At 44.3% G+C, this 23,373-nt stretch overlaps 4 protein-coding genes across 8 annotated transcripts in view; 2 read left to right on the top strand and 2 right to left on the bottom strand.

Annotated features, from left to right (window-relative positions):
* LOC105276369 (ankyrin-2) overlaps positions 1–15,963 on the top strand; it is a 28,694-nt gene extending 12,731 nt beyond the window's left edge. For all 5 annotated transcript variants that reach the window (XM_011333917.2, XM_011333918.3, XM_011333921.3 and 2 more), the window contains 13 exons: positions 362–481; positions 559–640; positions 745–762; positions 836–1,060; positions 1,188–1,333; positions 1,455–1,663; positions 1,735–1,939; positions 2,143–2,332; positions 2,416–2,554; positions 2,854–3,133; positions 3,418–3,564; positions 7,451–14,822; positions 15,003–15,963. In XM_011333917.2, coding sequence (XP_011332219.2) covers positions 362–481; positions 559–640; positions 745–762; positions 836–1,060; positions 1,188–1,333; positions 1,455–1,663; positions 1,735–1,939; positions 2,143–2,332; positions 2,416–2,554; positions 2,854–3,133; positions 3,418–3,564; positions 7,451–14,808 — 9,119 coding nt within the window. In that variant the 3' untranslated portion in view covers positions 14,809–14,822; positions 15,003–15,963. The remainder of the gene's footprint in view (positions 1–361; positions 482–558; positions 641–744; positions 763–835; positions 1,061–1,187; positions 1,334–1,454; positions 1,664–1,734; positions 1,940–2,142; positions 2,333–2,415; positions 2,555–2,853; positions 3,134–3,417; positions 3,565–7,450; positions 14,823–15,002) is intronic.
* Positions 4,035–5,685, top strand: LOC113562352. The gene has a single exon (XM_026971669.1). It carries the CDS (start codon positions 4,590–4,592, stop codon positions 5,469–5,471), a length of 882 nt encoding a protein of 293 aa, XP_026827470.1. The 5' UTR covers positions 4,035–4,589; the 3' UTR covers positions 5,472–5,685.
* Positions 15,799–19,635, bottom strand: LOC105276370 (alkylglycerol monooxygenase). Its single transcript, XM_011333924.3, has 9 exons — positions 19,318–19,635; positions 18,311–18,429; positions 17,911–18,065; positions 17,724–17,827; positions 17,380–17,542; positions 16,998–17,149; positions 16,696–16,830; positions 16,476–16,586; positions 15,799–16,378 (listed from the first exon to the last, which is right to left on the bottom strand). The coding sequence occupies exons 1-9, from the start codon at positions 19,450–19,452 to the stop codon at positions 16,052–16,054; spliced, it is 1,401 nt and encodes a 466-aa protein (XP_011332226.1). The 5' UTR covers positions 19,453–19,635; the 3' UTR covers positions 15,799–16,051.
* Positions 19,636–20,214: 579 nt separating this feature from the next.
* Positions 20,215–22,695, bottom strand: LOC105276367. The gene is made up of 6 exons (XM_011333914.3): positions 22,525–22,695; positions 22,209–22,386; positions 21,915–22,126; positions 21,702–21,831; positions 21,198–21,529; positions 20,215–21,079 (listed from the first exon to the last, which is right to left on the bottom strand). Exons 3-6 carry the CDS (start codon positions 22,113–22,115, stop codon positions 20,969–20,971), a joined length of 774 nt encoding a protein of 257 aa, XP_011332216.1. The 5' UTR covers positions 22,116–22,126; positions 22,209–22,386; positions 22,525–22,695; the 3' UTR covers positions 20,215–20,968.
* Between the last annotated feature and the right edge of the window lie 678 nt (positions 22,696–23,373).

Raw genomic sequence — 23,373 nt, 5'->3', positions numbered from 1 at the left:
TTGGCACTTTTCAACTTTTTTCTTCTCTCTTTGGTTCATCGACGATGGGAATTCATAAATAACGAGAAGATATTTCAATTTTTCAGTTTAGACGAAATTTGGAGGCAGGAGAATGCTCACCAATTTGCAATACCGGCGACGCGGCTGCACTAAGATGCCTCCAGGACGACCTCTACAAGCGATATATTCAAATCAAAAAATAATTTTTTTATCTTTAAACATGTACCAATAAATGCATAAAAGTTTTATAATGATCCGCTGTATAGTTTCTCCAAAAACAATTCGTAAAATATACCTTATTTTCAGCGTTCTAAAGCAGGCTCCCCCCTTAAGTTCTTTGCTGAAAAATTCTCTTTTTCAGTTTCTGACACGTTAATGGGCGAACAGCCTTATCGGTATCTCACGGTAGATCTGATGAAGAATCTGAGGGATGATTCATTGCCCATCGACGTTACCAGGGATGATCCTGTGCACAGACAAGGTAAAAAATATGAAGAAAAGAATATATAGAGTCCACGCGTTCAGTTTGAAAAGCCTGAAATGTTATTTCCGTTTTAGCTAAAGAAGAGGAAGAATTCACACAAAGCAATAATTACTGTTTAGCCGAAAATTTCGACAGCTCCGATGGGATCAACCTAGGGTAAGTCTTTATTAATTCCTGTTGCATAAAATAGTAATTATTAAAAAATGTATATTTAAAGAGACTTACATGCAAATTTAATATTTAAAACTTTTCTTTTACAGGAAGCTGCACTTCAGATCGTAAGTATAAATTATCGTAAAGTATAAAAAAAGGCGAATATATGCGAAGAGTTACAAAAATCCGGATTTGCAGATTTTTAATCAGTTTCCTGGTGGATGCGCGTGGCGGGGCGATGAAGGGATGCAGACACAGCGGCGTGCGTATTATCGTGCCACCCCGCAGAGCAACGATGCCGATTCGCGTAACATGCCGACTGGTGAAATCGAGCAAAGTGGCGAATCCACCCCCTTTGATGGAGGGAGAGGCTTTCGCAACGCGAATCATCGAGATGGGCCCGGTGGGAGCGAGATTTTTAGGGTAATGCACGGCGATTCTGATATCAAATTAAATAAAACAGATGTTTCTGATAATTTATCACATGTATGTGCGAAACACTAGATGTATCATAATGAATCAATTAACATAGAAAACAAATCGATTTCAGACCCGTGTTAATCGACATACCGCACTTTGCGTCCGTTCGCGGGAAGGAACGAGAGATCATCATCCTCAGAAGCGAAAACGGAGAAACGTGGAAGGAACACGACAATTCCGCGGACAACGACGACACTCTTTTCAACACGCCTTACGGTACGTCTTTGATCAATTAAATAGAAATTAATTAAATAACTATTTAATATTTATTAAATAATTAAGTATAGCATAAAAGGTATAGCACAATATAATTTACGATAATTGTCGCTGCTCTTAGATCCTCAGATGAACGCCGGGCATTCCGGCAGAATCACTCGCATCATCACCACGGATTTCCCGCAGTATTTCGCTATCGTGACCAGGATCAAGCAGGAGGTTCACGTTATCGGCGCCGAGGGTGGCATTTTGATATCCAGCGTGGCGAGCCACGTGCAGGCCGTTTTCCCGGCGGGTGCGTTGACGAAGAAGATCAAAGTCGGTTTGCAGGTGAGCAAAGCTTTAATCGTGTAATTACAGCAATAAGAAGATGACGAATAAAACATTCGCGTGTTCATTAGGCACACGTTATTCCCGCTGAGCTGACGGCCAAGTTGCTCGGAAATTGCGTAGCCGTCTCACCGGTGATCACCATCGAGCCCAGAAGAAGAAAGTTCCACAAGCCGATAACTCTGACGATCCCCGTGCCGCAAGCCGCGAACAAGGGGATGATCAATCAATACGGGGGAGAGACGCCGACGTTGCGTCTCTTGTGCAGCATCGCCGGTACCTGTGCATTTAGAATTTTAAAACTGGAACTTATTATACTAATTATATATTGCAAGAGAATTTTATATTATATTTTAATTTTAGATTATATTTTAGGATAAAAGATATTAAAAATTGTGAATTTAGAATCCTTTGATTAAGAAGATTCTTGAGTTGTCTTTTTGACATCTGATTGGGATAATAAAAATCATTTACTTTAGGCGGAACCAACGAGTCGCAGTGGGAAGACGTTACCGGATCGACGCCGTTAACTTTCATGAACGACAGGGTGTCGTTCACCACCACCGTTTCGGCGAGATTCTGGCTGATGGACTGCAGGAACATCGGCGCGGTCCCGAAAATGGCAACGGAATTGTATGAGGAATCCCTACACGTGCCGTATATAACAAAGTGAGCGACTTTTCTGCGATTTAAAGCAGCAGCCATCCAGTATCCGCGAAACAAATTGAACAAGAAAGCTTTTCTCTGTATAGCTTCATAATTTACTCGAAAAGAATGGACATTCTGGAAGCCACACTGAGAATATTGTGCATGACTGACGGCAAGGAGGGCATGCATACCCTGGAAAGGCAAGAGGAATTCACGGAGATCGTTAAAAGTCGCGACGTCGAGGTATAGCGTAATAATTGAACTCGGATGCAAAATTCTCCGCAAGAAATAATTTTCGATTCAAATATGATATTACTTTTACATTTTTATTCTGCTATTTGCAGAATTTTATATACACCTTTTTACATAAAGCAAAATTTTTTAATAGCGTTTTTGGATTAAGATTTCTCATGGTTGTGCGAGTAATATGCATTCTTTGTTGTAAAAATATTTCTTTATATTTTTCTTCTTGTTGTGAAATTACTGTTTGCAAAATCGCCGATACAGTATATCGGCATACGACCTGAATTAATGTTTTATAGGCGCTCGATGGGAAAGATCTTTACATTGAATTTACTGGGAATCTGGTACCGGTAACAAAGTCCGGAGTGCAGTTGAAATTCACTTTCAAGGCTTTCCGACAAAATCGATTGTCGTTCCATGTAAAAGTGAAGGATCCGCAGTTGGACCCGGTAGCTAGGATGTTGTTTATGCGAGAACCGAAAGTTGCTAAAGGCGAACCACCGCAGCAGCCTATTTGCGTGTTAAATATCGTCCTTCCTGAGAATATAATTAAATACGAGTTGCAGAAGAAGTTGAAAGGTATGTGCAATAAATATTCTAATGCAAAAAGAAGAATGGGAAGCATCTTAAGCATTGCTTATTTTCCCCAAATTATAAACTGTGATGAACTAAATTGTAAATAATAATACGAGTTTTAACATATGAAAGCTTATACGAAGGTATTATAAAGCATATTTGAGATTTGAATTTGTTTGATAAATTAATGTAATAAATATTTATCGAGAAAATGATGAATTAAAAATAGGACTTTGAAAAATGATGTCTTACATCATTGTCTATAATCTTTTGCTTTTTCGCCACAGGTTACGAGGACTCTAATATCATAAATCAAAAACTAGATAGCTACAAAACAAAGTACAAAACGGAACGGATGGAGAAAACTGACAAGCCTAAGGAGACCTCGCCGGAAAAGAAATTCATAACCGACACGTTACAGAAGGAACAAACAGGTACAATATATCATATAGACACATAGAAAATAAGAAAAGATAGCATAGATTTCTCTCACAAAATACGTAGACATTAGCAAATACCTCGGAAAAATTGAAATCGCACGTTGAATAATTCGAAATAACGACTTCCCGACTTCAAAATTTCGCTTAATACGTTAGCAATAACGCAAGGTGCAAAAAGAGAACGTGCGTTAACGAAATGTTAATATCGCCGATGAGAATCTCATTACGGGAGGGGTACTAGGATGTCGGATCCACGGAAGCAAATGGTGCGAAAATGATCTCGGAAAAAGATCTGGCGACGTAGGTCGTTCGCGAGCAAGTGCAAGACGGGCAAAAGAAACCACCTCGACCTGCAAGGTCGAAGGAAAAATACCTGCCGAGTATCGCTTCGACTTGAAAGACGAAGAAATTCGATTGTCATTCTATTTTCATTTAAGGGGAAAAAGACAATCGGCTTACGGCTTAAGGGAGCCGCGCGGGTGAGGCTTCCTTAATTTAATTAGACGTAACGGCATCAACAAACGCACGAAAGTGCGCCGGCGGCTGACTTCTTTAGTTCAATCTGTGCCGACGAAGAGAAAGGTGCAAATATCTGTCCCCCTTTCGAACCACCACACACAATTATCAGGACGTGAGTCTTTTCTGTTTGCTTTTCTGTTTGCTACTCGTCGTTCAGTTCCTCCAGCCTTCTTTATTTTTCGTTGATTCGATTAAAAATTGAGGAGTTCCACGCAAGAGCGAGGCAGCTCGCGATTTATAAGATCTATTTTAAACGTTAAATTTACAAGGGCCTAAAGATAAATCTTGCAAATTAGCGAGCGTGTTTCCTTGTTGCAGGGAACACTTTCCTTCATCGATTTCGAATAATTTCTTTAAGTGTTTGGTTTGCGTTATGCTTTAATTTCTCCTTGCTTACGATTTTCAGTTTCAGGTGTTTTTAAGTTCGTTAGTAGTTTGTACTTACGATCGGCACGCTTAAGCACGTATAGAACAAATAAAAACGAGATAATCGAGCGGACATGACGACGAAAGTCGACGCTCACGCAATGAAGCAGGACAGTTCGGCGATGAACAGCAAAGAGTGCTCCACCGGGGCGAAGGTGAAGCGCAAATCCAGGTCTAGGAGACGCTTGAACGCGATGATGAGCAACGCGTCGCTTCACTTCTCCGACACGGATTCCGAGGGCGAGCTGACGGTGATCACGAGCAAGATCGACAGACTGAACTCCGTCATGCAAGCCATGAACAGCCAAGGCAGTCCGCTGATCTCCGTGACCGTCACGGAGGATGACGATCCCGAGACGAGGCTCATTAAGAACAACTTGGACTACCTGATAGCCGATGGCGAGGCCAGGTCGCATTCGAGGCGCAGCAGCATCGCGGAAGCGCTCACCGACGTCGATGAGATCTACAGCGACCCGGAGATCGAGGAGAAGGATACCGAGATCAACCTAAAGGTCGCCGACAACGGTTACCAAGAGGAGACGGATCTGGAGGACCTGGAGGGTGATGAGGACATTCAAGAGACGATCTACGTCACGCCGAGGTCGGACATCCTGATGGATCTTTACGGCGAGACAATCACCACGAAGGAGGGCGATGGACCGTTTTCTGTGGAAGTGCGGAACCGACTGTCGCATGAGCAGATCTCAATCGACAGAGGGAATGCTGAGGACACGCTGGACATGCCAGACACCGACAGCGAGGACATGGAAGCGTCCGAGGACGAGACGAAGCTGGACGAGGCCGCCTCTCTCTACTGTCGCATGTATGACGAGATCGATCTTATGGTCGGCTCGCAGATCGTCATGACCAATAAAATGGAGAACACGCTGCACGTGCCGAACACCGTCGAGGAGGCTATCAGCGATTGCCATACCGACATCGAGGATGTAGATTAAAATTTGATAAAATAGTGATGGAGAAAGTGGAACATGAATAAAATTGTCGAAAGGAAAAGTTGTTCGCAGCAGATAAGACTTTGGGAGTTCCAGAAGGATTTTCTGTTTCTATGATTTTTTCGATAATGTGGGAAATAGCGTATTAGAATCGACGGAGTATCGTTGTTAATGAGATATTAATGAAAATAAAGATCTATTGATCGACGCAATCGGATAAAGTCGTTGAAGATGTCTAATGGGATCTGCTGCAACGAGAGAGATATAGATTGCATAATAATCCGATAATGATGCGAGATGCCCTGATTTCATTAGGAAGTCTTACCTGAAAGTTAAGTACAATTCGGAAATCTTGTTGACCTCGGACAACGTAGTGCGACTATTGGAGTTTTCGGAGATGATGAAAGTTATGATGAGTTAGATATTAAGCAAGGTCTATGAAATGGAATTTTGAAAGACAAATTGAACTGATTCTCTGCATTGAGGAATCAGCAATGTGACAAATTGTTCCTAGAAACTTGTATATTGTCAAACCACTAAACCGCTGTTTTACGATTATTATTTTATTTATCTCCAATTTTTCTTTCGAGCTTTCTTTTCACAGAAATTATCTGAAAAGTGACTCACTTATTTTTTGCAACGGATATTTGTTTCAGAAAGTCAAAGAGAAATCAGAAAATATTTGTGTGTTGGTTGTCGTAGACTCTTTCGTTTTCCTTTTTGCACCGTGCCTAAAATTGAAAAGATTCTCGGCAGGGCGGGAATGCTGGCAAGACGAAATTTTGTCGATTACGAATTAAGTTTTCAAAAATGATCATTGCTGAATGATTAATCGAGATAGTTAATTGTCCGAAGAAATCCGTTTACAACAATCACGATATAAATGTTGAATGCCGTTCCTCCATTTACAAGTAATCCAATGACGATGCAATTCGGGTTGTGAAACGATTACCGACAAATTAATTATTATATTCTAAAATCGATTATAACGTTATGATAATAACGCAATATTTGTGTACTTGTTATACTTGCAGACCGAACTGCCGTCCTCAACATTATCATAGACAACCGTATGGGATATTAATGCAAAAGAGTATGTCTCCGCAGTCTAGAGAAATTTTCTGAGATATATAAACGAAAATACATACATAATATATACAATACATAACATACATATAATTACATTATAATTATATGATATAATATACGTATAAATACGATACATAGATATTTAATACAGTAACTTGAATGTTTTATTCTCTTGCTAATAATAATAATAATAATAATAATAATAATACTGTCGTTAGAATCAAAAGTCGTTGTATGTGCAATAAGAACGATGGAAAGATTTACTTTGTAATTGCGAGTTACATTTTCCGTGGATACAGTTACAACAAATATGACTAAACTTATGTGAACGCGTATAATCCATAATTATCCTCATTCTCTTATATACATATACCAAAGATACGATTAAAAGTAGTCGTTGATGTTACATGCTACGTTAAAATTAATCTGTACTTTACAACAGTTTAAGCTGTCGGATATCAAACAAAACTAGTCCACTTTTTAGTATCACGTAAATTACTATGGTTCACGTTTCACTTAGAAAAAGTAAATTAACAAGATTACGTCCATCCGTAAAAATATGTTATCTGTATGCAAGTATATACATAAGACTGCGATCAGTGGACTAACATTGTTTCGTATTTTGCGGCTTGAATTTCGGCTTCAGAGTACATCCTGTATCTGTGTCGTGATTGTAGAAAACGAAAAGTTATAAATATAAGAAAACATAAAGAGAATAAAAAGTTTCTAACGGGAGCTCTCGCGATCGCCAGATCTCACTACGAATAAAAGAGAGAGAAAGACAAAAGAGAGAAAGAGCGAATGTAATGAGAAAGAGACACAATGTATCTCCCAGCTATTATAACGACTTGCTTAATAAAAAGTAATGTGAGCATAATTCTTGGTTGTTCTAGATGCCGCTATCCACGAATCCCTTGCACAAAAAGCGGCTTGTCCCCTAGAATCCGTAGATGCTAGTTATCCCAATAAAGTAGGCTCCGGTAGTCAGCCGGAGCCGGATCTGTCGCCCGAGTTCGAGAGGCAGACGTACTCGGAGAAGCGCAAATTCTGGGAGGACATCTCAAGGAAACGCGAGAGCTACCAGCGTTCCGAGTCCGAGGTCTCGAGGGCCTCCCAGCTGACCATCAACGAGAGCGACAGCGAGTCGTGTCCGCCGAACGTCGTGTCCGAGGAGGGCGACGGCACCACGGAGGGCATCTCGGAGGTCATGAGGTCGGAGACGTTCGAGGACATAAACGTGCCGGATATCTCGGAGTGCTCGGTGGCGGAGAAGGCGCACTACTTCGAGGAGCAGATACAGAAGGAGATGGCAAAGGGCACGCCGAGACCGCAGCAGCAGGAATCTGCCAAATCCGAGAAGGACCGGCCACTCTTCAGGGGCAAGTCGATCGATGATCACAAGGCTCGTGCGGAAAAGGACGCGGAGACGATTAAAGAGAAGATCGACATTGAAGAGAAACACGTGGCGGAGTCGAGGGCGATAGAGAAGACGTTGAGAGCCACGGAGGGTGCCAAATGGACGGAGGACAGGTGGAAGGAACCGAAGGATGATAAAAAGGATACAGATGAGGGCAAAGGCGTGCGGGAGGAAGTTCAGAAGATAGTAGCTCAGCCAATGACGAAGATTTGTAAGGAGCTGCTGAATAAGGAGAGAGAATTCGTCGAAGAGGCGCATGTGAGGTACGCGAAAATGGAAGAGACAATTTCAAAGAGAATGGATACATATCCTGAACAGATCGTAACGAAACATGAAGTCGAAGAAGATATGAAGAAAAAGATTGAGGGAAAAATTAAGGACGAAATTGCGGAGCCAAAACCGGAAACATCGAGCAAGGAGAAAGCAGGAAGGAAGATAGATCAGATTGAAGGCGCGAACGGTCAATCGGTTACACAAGTACCGGAAGCAAGCGTAGAAACGAAGGTATTCAAGAAAGGTTTACTGGACACCAAGATGCAAGACGACGTTGAGAAGCTACGAACGGAGATCAAGACCGAATCGATCTCTTCAGGCATCAAGAAGAAAATCGAGCAATTCCTTGAAGGAGAGAAGCAAACCATCGACGAAGTAACAAAAGAAAAGAGCAAGATTAAAGAAAAGGAAAAAGAATTGAAGGATGTGTTATCTATCGAGGAAGGCACATCCGGATTGCTTCAGAAAGTGGAGGAGATGGTCGCGAAGAAAGCTATGGACACGGAAGTCAAGCAGATGAAAAAGGAATCTCGCATTCCAATTTCCGCGGCGATGGCCGAGAAGGATAAAAGCCAGAAAGAAACTAAAGCCAGATCATCACCAGACAGATTTGATGAAAAGCCGATAAAGAGCCCGATGGCAGAGAGAAGAGAAGTAGCCTCACCGTTCAGCAAGAAGAAGGAATTCGAATCACGCATACCGAAACGCGTCATGGAGGGAACGGCGATAAAGGAAAAGGATGCCAAGAAGGATTTGCCAGGAAAGAAGGATGAGACCATCACGGTCACTGAGAAAAAATCCAGCGAGGAAGTGACATCGCGACACGAGGCACGCTCTACCACGAAAAGCAAGACGCAAACGTTCTCCAAGACGTTCGCCGGCGCGCAGGATGCATTCAAAATGTTCGAGGATATGAGCGCGATGAAGGACAAGGATTTCGCTACGGTCACTTCGAAGGTCGACACGAAGGCTACCAGTAAAGTAGAGAAGAAGGAGGTGATGTCATCGGAGATCTCCACCGGCGCGGATAAGTTTATAACTCACGAGGAGAAGGAAAGGGTGGAGCGGAAGAAGTCGTCGGAATCGAAGCTGACGAAGGAATCACCGGCGGAGACGGTCGAGGAGAAGAGAAGCAAAAGCGAGGAGGTGGACAAGACTGCCGTGCAAAAGATGTCGATGACGTCGACGGAGGGCAAGGAAGTGATAGACGCTAGTGCTTCCAAGTCCAGAGCAGAGAGTAAAAAAGAAGAATTGTTCAAATTGCTCGAGGACAAAGAGGGAACCGCGACAGAGGAATCCGGAACCAGAAGAGTTCGAGAGAGCGACGTGGATGTGGCAATCAGGATAAAAAGGGACGACAGGAAGAAGGTGGAGGACATCAAGGAATCAAAAGCGGCTCCCGAAGAGACGGATCTGGGCAAGATTGAAATGGTTGCACAGGGACAGTCTTACAAAGAGAGCAAGGAGAGCTTCAAAATGGAACACTTCATACCCAGTCAAAAGGAGCAACGCAAGGCGGATATAAGCGAGAAACCTGAAAAAGACGAACGACCGTCGAGCGCGAAAGCTCCGAAATCCTTGGAAGAAAGACAGCAACTGGCCGCCAAAGAGATCGAAGCGCGAAACGTAGCGGAGGATCTGATACAATCAATCGAAAGCGAGATCGAGAGGAGATCGTCGACGTCGGGTCTCAAGTTGAGCAAGGAGTATCTAGATCAAGTGATTTCCGAGAGCAGCGACACCGATCACGAGAGACTGGCCGACGACTTGACGAGGAAGTTTGAGAGCATGATAAAAAAATCCTCGGAGGAGCAGCTGGAAAGTAAACCGCTGAAAACGTTCATGCAAGAGGAATCCTTTGAGAAAGGATCCACTCGGGACAGCATAAGTATCAGCGAGGACATAACAAAGGACGAGGAGTCATCCCACGAACGAGAGGAAAGTCTACAGTCGTCCTCGCACGTTAGACTTCAAGACAGAGACATCACAATCAGTCCAAGTAGTATATCCGAACAGATTGACCTGGAGGAGACGATCGACGTCGATACTGGAGAACTGGAGGACATATCCGACAAATTCCGCTCGGACAGGTCGAGCAGTCACGTCGAGGCGCTTCAGCGAGACATGTACAGCAGCACGAGTTTGTCGAAAGATAAGTTGATGTCGGAGATCTCGGGCGCCAGAGTGTTGGAGATCCTGGAGCCAGGAGCGGACAGTCGTCAAGACTCGGTCGATGTGCCTTCCTTGGAACTGGACGAGTACAGGGTGTCCGAGCCGACCAGCAAGGATGTAGCATCCTTGCACGAGAGCGTGGCCGTAGACTCGTTGGACCAAATCGCGCAGGAGAGAGACGTGACCATCAGCCCCAGTACGGTATCCGAGGACGTAAACGCGGACTCTCTGGTCTACGAACACACGCCTCCCACGACTCTTCCGTCGGATAGGGAACCGCACGACGATGGGGACAAACGGAGGCCGGACAGTTTCGAGATCGAGAGTCCGCCGTTAGTCTCGCCAAGGACGAAGTACGTGCGCGATCTGGAGATCAAGCCGGTGAACTGGATGATCGGTGACGAGAAGATCGAGATCTCGGAGATGCTGCAGCCCTCTCAGGTGTTCAGTCAGGAGCTGGAGGAGTACGAGTTGTCGAAACAACGCGCACGTACTTCCTCCCAGGACGAATCTGTGGATCTGGAGCAAGAATCCGCGACCAAGTCCTCGGAAGAGATCAGCGTGATCGAGTCAGTGAAGGAATCCGTCGCAACCGCCGCGCCCAGGATCACGAAGTTTACCGTAACCCCGGTGGTCGAACCACCCACCGAGCTGGATCTTGACAGCGAGCTGATAGAGGATAAGTTGGACATCACCTGCCAGGAACTGGTCGATACCCTGCAACGGGAGTTTGACGCCAAGACACCCACAGACGACTACGCGGTCAGTATACGATCGCCGCGTATGTCCCGCGAGCATTTTGATCTGGAAACGAGTATTACGGAAGCTGTGACGGAAGCTGTGATACCCGTAGAGGAAGAAGCGAAAGACTGGACTGAGATTGCGGAAATTGCTGATATCGGCAAAGTATCCACGACGAAGGTAGAAGAAGAAAAGGAAGAAGATATTGCAAAATTGCAGAAAGAAGAATTTGAATTTACAGATAAGACAAAAGATAAGCCGGAAATTGTGAAAGAGAAAATGAAAGAAGCTACGGAAGCTCAGAAAGATTCCACGAAAGAAGAACTACCAAAGTGTGCGAGAGTCGATGACGTGTTGAAGGAATGGACGGAGACTTACCTGGCAAAGATCAAGCCTCCCAGCGAGGACTACAAACGACACATGGAAAAGACTACTGAGAAGCACGACCGACCGAGCAAGTCAACGGCGGCTCCTTCCGACACTTGTGCCTTGAAAATAAAAAAGGACGAACTCGAGGGCGTTCTGACTGCGAAATACGCGATCACGGTGCTGGATCAAGTAGTGAAGAAAGAGATTGCCGAGGTGAAGGAATCCTTAGAAGCGGCCAAGCAGGATCTGATAGAGGAACTGAGTGAGAACAGCCAGACTGTGATCCAGATCAAAGACTCGCCCTCGGAGTTCCAGTTCAAGCTCCAGCCGGAATCCATTCCGAACGATTTGCCGTTTTTGTACAGACCACCGTCCATCGAGCAGGTTCCTGTGGAGGTTGAACCGGAAGCTGATACCGAAGCTACCCCTCGGATCGAGTCGCCGGACACGCGAACTCGAGATCTCGAAGAGCAGCAGAAGGAGAGGAAAGACAGCGTCGGCGACAAACAAAGCGAAGCGACTGCTGTCGAAGACAAGCCAGTAGTAGAAATTACACCTGAAATTGACGTCGAAAAGTACGAAGAGGAACCAACAATAATAACCGTCGAAGAGAGGGAGGACGAAGAGGAGGGTCGTCCCAGTCCGCTACCCATCAGCAGATCGTCGGATATCGGCTCGGACCTTGATAACAGGGACGACAGTTACTCGTTGGCGCCGCCACAGCCAGCACCCAGAAGACGTCACAAGCCGGCCAGGATATCGAAGAAGGTGAAGAGCTCCGAGAGTGAGCCCGACCTTGGCTCGAGTTCCGGCGAAAGCAGCAACTATCAGTCTTGCGACTACGAGATTAGCGGGAGTAGTAGACCCAGCTCGTCGGATGTCGAGGCGATGCAGTCCGCCGCGGGTGGCGTGCAATCTGGAACCGTCTCGGAGTACGAGACGGCGATGGAGCACGAGGGTTCGAAGACGCTGCCAACGTCGCAGGAGTACCAGACTGCAGCGAGCACCCTGAGCTCGCGCGAGTCTATGAAATCCTTGAATTCTCTTAGCTCGGGCCATCTGGGCAGCATCGACAGCACCAGTGAGCTGTCGGAGACGCTGGTGCCCTCCGAGGAAGCGGACGACGATAAGGACGAGATAGATGAGAACCTGGAGAGCGCGTTGGACGCGGAACAGGAGCTAGGTGAGGGGTCAGACTCCTCCGGCAGCGAAGAGATACCGATGGACGAGTCGGTAGACAAGATCGACAGTCACATACCGTGCCGCATGAAGCGTTCGTCCGAGATGATCTTCCAGCAGATCCTGGACGACAGCGTCAGTCTGGAAACGGAGTCTATGGATGAAGTATTGATAGAGGAGGATCAGGCCAAGGATATGGCCACTTCTGCTTACGCGCCTGGTGACGTTAAGTCGGTAGACATAATGACGTCGCGAGCGTCCGAGGATGGAGTCCAGAGTGTTCGCACGCAGGTGATCTCGACGCGAGTCACCGGACCCAGCGACAGCGAGGAACCCGAACTAGAAGAGACGGGTGGTCTGGAAACAGAGAAGGATACCGAAAAGGACGTGGAGACGACGGAGAGCGTGGAGCAGAAATTAGGCCTTGAAGTTAGCGAGGGTCTCGAGCCAGGCGCGTCATCCGTCCACTCGATGCTGCAACAGGCCAGCATGTCCTTATCATCAGCGTCCGGCGTGTCGTTCGACACGGTGATCGAAAAGGACACGGAAAAGGACAAGTCCGACCGCCACTCGCCCGACAGCGACTCGTTTGAGCTCGTGGACAAGCCCGACATCATCGACGACTTCGTGGTGATCGAGGAGGTCGGCCGGGAGGCGGAAGAGTTCGATTCTGAGGGCAAGAGCATTCGAATCAGTTCGATGCCGCAGGCAAGTAGCAAGCAATTTGACCGCGACCTGGAGAACCTGATCACGGAGAAGAAGGAGGACGCTCAGGTATCGACGAGCCAGACGCGCAACACCGACCTGTTCGACTTCGAGACCGAGGAGAGTCCACCGCAGGCGTCCAACGACTCGCAGTCGTACTCTGACGAGGAGCAGTACGAGGGCAAGAAGTGGGTCGAGATGCAGTTCCACGCGGACGCGCGCGGCGTCTACGACATCGAGTACGACCGCGCGCCGCTGGAGGACATCAAGGAGGAGGAGGTGACGGACTTCGAGGCCGGCAGCAGCAGGTTCGGCAGTCTGGGCAGCCACAAGGAGTCCATAGGCAGCGTGGGCAGCATGCGCGGCAGCTTCGGCAGCACGCCAGACTACGACGTCCTCGGCAAGAGATACATCAGCAAGTCCACGGATCACGAGACTGCCTCGCTGACGTCGCTGCAGGAGTTCGAGCACCTGGAGAGCACCGTGGCGTCCGAGAACTCGCGGCGGGCGCAGTGCGGCTCTCAGGACTCCAGCAGCAACGGCAGCCTGCCGAGGAGGTACGTGACGCGTTCGGGCCACGGCGACGACGTCTCGCTGTCCTCGCTGAAGGACTTCGAGGGTCTCGAGAAGGCCTGCAGAGAAGCGCATCTGATGGAGCTGCGGGCGCGAGAAGAGGAAGAGCTGCTGGAACACGAGAGCCCGGAGAACAAGTACAAAATGGAGGGCCTGCCGCGTACCAGGCCGGAGACGAGCAGCGCGGCCGGCTCGATCAACCCCAGCACTTCGGGATCGGACGACTACGAGAAGAGGATAAAGGAGATCGACGAGATAATACGCATCGCGCAGTCCAACGTGGAGAAGTTTGACCGGCAGGACGACACCACGGAGGACATCTCGCAGATCGAGGCCACCGACGCCGAGAAAGTGGTTACTCAACTGGTCCCGGAAACGCTTCTGGAGGAGACGGAGGAGCTCGCGAACGAAGCGGTGCAGAAGGATGTCAATGTCATGGAGACCAGCACGGACTCCCTGGAAATGGAGGAAAATGCCGAGAAGAAGTACCATCTATATCGAAGCTCGGACTCCCTGGAGATGAAGACGACTCTGGACTTGCCGTCCCTGAGCTCCGACTCGTTGAACAACATGAAAGACGCGAAGGAAACGCCTCCGGACATTGCTGGGCAATCTGGTGGCCGCGCGAGGCGCATTTCCTCGGATTCTCTTGACATGCCCTTGGTGGAGCAGCCGGATGCTGGAGTGTCTGAGAGGAGCAGCGACAGCAACGGCCGTCACGAGGAAGAAGCGGCGATCGGCAGCTCCATCGGCCGAACATCTGTAACAGAGACCATCGCGAGAAGTGGCAAAACGAAAACGTCACCAAGTAACGGTACATAGGACAATTTTCGTAGGTAAGTAAGCAGCACGTAATACTTGAAAAACCAGTAATTTACATTTATAACTGATCAGATTTAACGTTTTAAAGTATCAAGAGAAAAGGAAAATATACATATGTTTGTCCCTCACAAATCGGAATAATTGCGATTTCGTTAGAGTTTTGGCACAGAGTAAATTCGAATAATATTTTGCAGTTAGCGGACCATCAGAAAAGAAATTTGCCACGACGTCACAAACATATTATCGAGTAACTCAAGAGGCTTTACATGTAAAACACGATATTAAAAGTAATGTACTTAAGAACTCGTGCATTGTGGAGGTATAAGATATTATTACATTTGTCCTTGTTTTTACGCAATGTCTTCTGGAAGCATTTATATTATACGCTTAAGTAAGATATAGTTGCAATCTTTGAAATATAATATTGTTGCGCGAGATATTAAGAGAGAGAGGGAGAAAACGAGGGAGCTTGCTTGTTTGTCATTATTGAATTTGAGGAGAGACATATTTCTGATTCTCGCGATTCGGGGTCGCGAGAAATCGCGTTCGGGAAAACGTAATTTTGCTTGATTGTTTTCGCGGTATTTATTAAGTATTATTATTAAGTATACGTTGCGTTGCATTTCTTAAGGTATATTTTAAAGTGCTACTTACATGTTCTACCTGTATCATAACGCGTACGACACTCTGTACCATTGTAACGTGATTTGTAAACGTTTTGATTGTACGGGACGTATTTGTGGAGGCGCTTTCGTAAAATTTTATAATATATTCGACGTATCTTGTATCGTGTAATGATTTCAGGCGACGGTTGCGAAACTCGGGAATACAATAATGCTACGTGTAGCGCATGTTCACAGAGGAACAGATACATAATATTTAAACTGAAGAAATTTTATATACGAATATAATATTTAGGACACGTACTACATAACGGAAGGCAGCAAAGGTGTATAGACTTTCGTAATTTAAATGATTCAACGATCGGTTGTTTGACGAAACTTATATATCCGTTTTATGAAATACAGAATTACAATGTTATCGATTATGTTTACATGATATTTACAGACGCACTACGTATTATTACAAGTTAATAATGTCATTTAAAGAAAAGCTTGTTTCCTTAACGGTGAAAATATACATTTGTGCATTATCTAAAGTTCGCAAGTACACGTTTATTTCTCCCGGCCGTGCGAATCCTGATCTCCAGCGGAGAGCTTCCTAGCTTTCCTGTGCTTCGAACCTACTGCGCATCTTTCTGATTTTTCTCTTGAACGTTAATAGCGTGCGCGCGTCCATGAATAAACGCACATAAAAAATATTCATAAGCTTTATGTACAAAGTGAGGTAACCAGATAAAAGTCAATTGAAACAGATGTATATAATACGTCCAACAGGCAATTAAATTATCTTGATGCGTTGCGCGTACAAAGTACACGTATACGCTGCAACGCGCAAATTCAATAATAAAGGGATATATAAACGCACGCTTGTCAAGTAACAAGCCGACGCTGGCGAGAGCGGCGAAACTGTTCGCCACTGCGAATATTGTCGAGAGGTCATTTAGATTCTGAAAAGAGAAATAAACAGCGATAAGCATATCTTTAACATTTGGCGATAATGTAAAAGCTCTTTGTTATAATTCGACGAACAAATAAAACACTCACCTCAGTCTTGTACAGTTGATGATGATTGAGAAAAACCATCAGAAACTGCAAGCTGACGTACACTTTTTGCCAATCTGGTACGTGTGGATCGTATGCAGGTCTAGGCTCCACCTGAGAAATGTATATTTAATTTTTTTAACAATCAAGCGTAATTTTTGCACGACGGAATAATGCACATTTATATTTCATTACGTTAAATAGATTTTGTGTGTTACGTTACTTTTATTTTAAATTCGTCTAGACCCAAACGCGGTCCACCTGGAAACCAACTGGGCCCTTTCCAGAAAACGGCGAGCTTATCGGCCCACGTATCCATACTTAGGCTCTTCTTAATCAAATTTTTCAAATAAAATAGCTGCGGAATTATAAGAAAAACAATGATTACGAACCGATATTAAAATCATTATCTATATCTTTGTGTTATTATTATATTTCATTTTATAAATTTGCTAATTTTTTCATTTAATTTCCGTTATTTAACATCAATTATATAAATCAAAAATTATTTCTGAGAGCTTTTACCTGCAAATAAAATGCATTAAATGAATCGGCATTAACCACGAGGCCGTAAACTATCTCTTCGCTCTGTTCTTCCTCTCGGAAGGTACCGAACATTCGATCCCATATTATAAGCATGCCCCCGTAGTTCTTGTCCAAGCAATAAAGATTGCAGCCTGCACAAGTGCGAAAATAATAATCGTAATACAAATCACGAGAAGGTAGTTTCCACTCTTAAAAAAGCCGTGTTAAATATTAAATCGAAATCATTGGTGCCTCTTTTCCACGATGCTGATTGCTTCTCTCGCTTGGCTCGAACTTCGTGTGGCTTGAACCTCGTGTTGCGAATGTCAGAATGTCATAGTGGCTGTCAGTGCGGTTATATTGATAAATATCATTACTTTACCGTGATGAACGCGATGGTGCTTGGGCGTATTAAAAATCAATTCGAGCGGTCCGAGATCACGGATGACTGTCGTGTGTATCCACAATTGGTATATCAAGTTGAGTTGATTGTGAACCATAAAGTGCGACGGTGGTATAAAGAAGGCGAGCAGCAGGTAAAATACCTATACAAGAGAAATTTTAATTCAGACTGAATGATAGCGGAACGGTACTATTAAATCCCGGTTCATCGATATTGAAACAACTATATTCGAATTATATTCCAAGAATTAAAATACGCACTGACGTATTTCGTGATTTGAAATTTGACTTAATTTACGGAGGCGAGTAATTTAATTTGCTCACAAAGTTGCACCAGTGTTGCAAAATGGACTGCCGCAGGCCAACCGCGAGATTGAACTCCTCACTACTGTGATGCACCTGATGATGGGCCCACAAGAAGTGAATCTCTGCAAGCGGCCGATTAGAAACATGTGAAATTAGCGACGGGAGAAAATGGGGATACCAGCGAATGCTTGGATAAAAATTTAACCGTGGTTACTGCGATGAGCCCAATAGTAACAGAAGTCCACGGCAATGAAAGTAATGTACCATGTCCACGGCGAGTCCCAAGCTAGGTCCCATCTCCTGCCGAATTTCTCGTAGATCGCGATATATGCATAATACTCGGCGCCGCGCGAAAAGACTCTGCAAAACCGACAACGATTTCGACCTCTCGAGTATATTGCATATTTCGAATACGTTTACATTTAATATGAAATTATTTTTTATGTTTAATATATTTAATATTAAACTAAATTAATATTAAATAATATTAATTTTTTATATCTACCCCTAAACTCGTATTTTTTAACGTAATTTATTAGAAAGATACACGCGTATTTGTTACAAACAATTAATGCGTCTTGGCGAGGCTTGATACTCGTGTTTACCTGACAGTTTCATGGAGCACCCAGTGCGATAGCGAAGTCACTTGATCGTTCACACGAAACCTCTTCTTTCCCAAAGTAATCTGCTCGAGAATCAGCAGGAGGAAGAACGGCATCCATATCTACGCGTGTCGGAAACTGAGTTTGTTAGACTTCGAGTGCCGCGATTTCCGCGAATTTATGAATAAATCAGAATTCATGAGAAAAATCCGATCTTCCGGATTCGGCTGGACATCCGGCAGAATCGGCGCTTGTTGAAAAAGAATTTGACTGTTTTCGCCACATTTTTTCCGAAGTTCCAGTAACAATGCGCGCCGATCCAAGGACCGGTGCTGTGCTCGAACGAGGCCTCGACAAGAATAGCACGGTCACGACTTGTTAACGATTCGTGCAACTTGCCGCATTCGTAACAACGTTCGCAAGGCAGCTGCGCACTTAAATTAGCGAACCACGCCAATGCGTTTGACACGGTTTAATGCAGATGGCATCAAGTGGATTTGACGCGTTTGACGCGCAAAACACTTCAATTTGCATTCGCACACGCGAAGGAAATTCTTTGCTGCTTTAAGCAGGACGCCGACGCACGACGCACAATGACAATTTCCATCCGACTGCTCCATTAGCTCCACCGCTGTTCGTTATCTCTCACCATGATACATATAATTATCGTTATCAGCTAATTAGCAACACGCGAAGAGCAACACTCGGAGAGTAAGAATACTCGGGCTATAAAACTTTTTTTCGTCAAATAACGTTAAATTATCGAGCGATATCTTGATATCTTTTTGACGAGCCACTCCGGAATTGAATTATCTTATCTATGTTTACCGCGACCAGATTGATTGACGAGTGTTTTAACATTATGCAAACTATGATACCGCGACACACACGAGGGGAAGAGAAGTGATGTCAAACGTGTGATGTAATTCGACGAAATAAATCTAGTGTTTTGCAAGCGTGAATCTTGTTTTCGCCGTTTCTTAACTATTTCCCCCGCTGCTCGGAATTACCTGCTGGTGATAGTCCGGCACCTCGTGCAGGAACTCGAAGGTCGTCTCCCGGGGATCGACGAGGTACCAGAGTTTCCCGGTGCGCCTCAGGAAATCGTGGACCGCGCGGAGTGGATCTCTCACAGTTACGTTCATTCTGTGCACGCACGCGGATACGTTACGGATTTTTCAGTCACATCGCCGGTAAGCATCGCGGACAACACGCGGCACCGGTATAGCCGCGTACGCGTCGTACGCGTGCCTTTATATAAGTCCCAGCTAGACGAGCGCCGGCGAATAGCTCGTATATCTTAAAAGCGCGATATAGATTACACAAACTCGCGAATACAAATTCATTATCAACGCAGTGCCATTCAAGCAGCGCGCATCGGCCGAGCCCGCGTTAGTCGCAATTCGGCCCACCGATGCGGAAGATAAGCGTGACTGAAGAAAACAGTAACGAGAAATCGATTTGCATGTAGATTTATTATAATACAAATTTGCAACTTCTTTGAAATTTATGACGTGATAGTCGGCGAAACGAATATTTTGTATTTTTAACGTTCTGTTTAACGAGCGGTTTTCCTGATAAAGCTTTTAGAAATCGGCCTTTTCGCATCGATAAGTCTCAACGAATATTTGAAATAAGAATCAGAAGTAATTAATGTATTTATTATATTTGTGAATCATTAAATTAATTTCGTATCAAAAGAAATTGATTTCACAATCCCTCTGAGTAAGTGACACCATTTAAGATGTGCGATATATTATATAGTCCTTATTATACTTGTTCAATACTTGGAAAAGTTTCCGGAGCGGAAATAATGGACAATGGATAAGTAATTTTGGAAATTATGAGAACGATCAGTTAAATTGTTCAACGTCAGTCACACTCCTCGTCCAGCAACAAATACCAACTTGTTAAAATATAATATATTTATACGTTTATATAAAACATATGTGCGTTGTACATTAAATTCTTCAAATATCAACATACAAAAAAGTATAACTTGCTTTTCTACCCAAAATAAAATCGTGGCTGTCAGGGCTCTCTCGGCAGAGATCGTATTCATATTCGCCGTTCTTTGGTTCGCCCGCAAACATTTACACGAGAGAGAGATTCCACAATGTCATGTATAATTTTGACAGAACGAGCGTTTTAGTCATTCATAGATAGATCGACCTTTTTTTAACTACATGAATTAATAAATGGACGGAATGCGTTAAGCGATATGTTAATACATACGTGGTCATAATGCGTTAATACGTACGTAAGGAATACTTGTGACACATATCTGTACGCTAAACCTAATTGCTCGCCTTATACGTGGACGGAACTACGTTCGCAGCAAGTCTACGAACATCTATCACTAAACCACTGCTGTGTGGCAAACGAGAATATATATATATATATCTCTCACGCTGTTACACGATATCGTGTATGTTGATTGCAGTATCTCCTGCTCTCTGAGATTCTTAACATTGTAAATTGCATGTAATTTTTGTCAAGTTCGTTGTGCGCGCTAGCGTATATACATGTACAATTATCAATGATTTATCGTTCAAGCTTGAAGAGCCACTCTGATTATTTCGTCGTCGTGTCACGATTCGTACGTTAATTGGAGAAAATTTGTATATTATGACTGAAAACGTAAAATTATCATGTTATTATCTACTTAATGGTGGATACCGGCACGGTTGATACCGCGCTGTGAGGCGTCGTCGGCCGGGAGCCAGCGAGCGAGTGTGTCGTGGATGCATTCAGAGACTGCATCGTACCAATCTGAAACCAAAAGTGTGTACACGAGATTTTTCAAATGACACATTTCGGTGGTTGGTGTATAATTAATTTAATATTTATTATTAATTTATTATTAATTTAATAAAATAATATATCATACCCGCAGATGAGCCAAGTCTTCCAATCTTGTTAGGTCGGACAGCTCGACGTACAGCGAGTACACGATCAGCCAGCCATACGCAGAGACGCAAATGAACACTATCCATAGCAGGCACATCAAGATGTTGTAGGCGAATATCATGTCGTTCACGATGCTGTAGAATATGAAAGCGAACAGCCTGAACAGAGTGAATATGGCGAAACTGTACAGCCACAGCACCATCTTCTTCTCGTACTCCTTCCGCAGGGCCGTGATCAGTATCAGGGAAGTTACAAAGACGACTATTCCGCCCAGCATGGAGAACAATGCAAACACGATCAGGGCGTTGCGAACTGAAAAGTGAAAGTCGGATGACAGTTGGTTCTACAATTTCATCGACACGCAGAATGTTTTCTTAGAAACACATTAGATGCGCATGACACTTCATTAAAAATCGGGAAGTGAATTTATGCGATATTATTTATGTGATATAATTTAATTTATAATTTTTATAAGCGAATTTACCATGCTGACTGCCCACGTAGACAAATTCGTACGATATGATGTAATATCCATAGTGCGTGGAGCCAGGCGCAGCCTGCGAGAGGCAGTAGATGTCAAAAATGGACGTACATATTGTGAAAAAAGCCAGGCACTGGAAAACACATTTATTTTATATTAAACGAGTGAGAAAATTTCTTCAATTCTTTAAGGCAGTCATCGCTCTCAAAAACGTACCGACGAAAATATAGCGGTGAACATGGCGCCCCTCTGAATATCAAGTACATAGGCATGCGTGAGTATCGGTTTCTGATACCACGGGATCTTCACGCTACGGGCGGATCTCGACAATCTGAGATTCGCGCTGCTGCGAGTAGTGGTCACGTGCGAGTACACGGATGGCGTGCCCATGCTGGGTGACTTCTTGCCGTAATGCATCCTGACTCGCTCTGGGACAGGATTCGAGTTCAAGTGTAAAGTAGAACAAAAGACTCGTCGATCGGCTAGTTCACGTACATAATTTATACTCACAAAAAGTGTAAATGTGTCAAACGACTACTTAGCTGCTTAAATCCCTTGGAAGTTGCAATGCGACCAATTATGCGCGATTTGATATATGTTTAACGATGCGTATCTCTCCTGGAAGACATCACAGGCAAGGCAGTGGGTGTAGCATCAATACTGGTTCAATCTTGACGACTGCTGAAGTCTGTAATCGCAAATCGTATTGTTAATAATCGCATTACGCTAACAAGGGCGACAACAACGTCGTTAACGATGCACAAATGCATAGTTGATAGAAATGTAACCATGAACCTACGATGTACAAACATCGCGATTTACTCACAATGCAACTTTCATCAAAGGTCCACGGTCGCCGTGTCGTGATCTTGCAAAAGGCACTCGCGAATTATACGCACATATTCGTTGTCACACTGGCATACTTGAAATCGTACGCAAACGTACGCTCCGCGTCAATTTACTGGACACGCCTTGTCAAATATTCGAAACGTCGCTCATCTGTATATACGCAATCGTTTCGTCTATGGCCTCTATGGTATATAAAATCTAGATATTCCCGAACAGTGTGCGTTTTACGACATGGTGGAAATTACTAAACCTAGTGAGTTTACTAAAACCTTTGCGCGACCTCATTGGTCGATGTGAATTTGCTTCGAAACAATTTCACAGTTTTTCCCTAACAAGTAACACTACCCAAGTGCCACTCGCCGATTTTCTCGAAACTTTGCACACACGTAGTACATCGAAAAACATTAGACACGTGTCTTTTTATTTGTGCTAACAACGCATTTTAAGGTTAGAAAACGCATTCGAAAATTTAACACTTTATAGCACAATGGTAACTAACGCTACTCCTGAGCGTTATTCTCTTACAGCTTTTACGACATTACTCTATTATGATTTTATTGGCTGCGTTCGACAGAAAAAGCTGATTTGCAACCGTTGTAAAAATCGTGAATCTGATTGGCGTATGCGCTTAATTTTGATTGAATCTAAAAGCATACGCAAATCATATTCACGAATTTTACAACGGTTGCAAAGCAGCTTTTTCTGCCGAACGCAGCCATTGTCTGAATGTTTGGCATTAATTTTACGAGATTCGGAATGGCAGATTCAAAATCGCGGACCGAAATCGCAGAATTTTCAAAACTTTTATTCAAAGTCAGTTTCGAAG

Source organism: Ooceraea biroi, chromosome 8, assembly GCF_003672135.1.
Source record: "Ooceraea biroi isolate clonal line C1 chromosome 8, Obir_v5.4, whole genome shotgun sequence".
Classification (NCBI taxonomy): domain Eukaryota; kingdom Metazoa; phylum Arthropoda; class Insecta; order Hymenoptera; family Formicidae; genus Ooceraea; species Ooceraea biroi.
The sequence above is the reverse complement of the archived record's forward strand: the minus strand, read 5'-3'. Positions and strand labels throughout refer to the sequence as shown.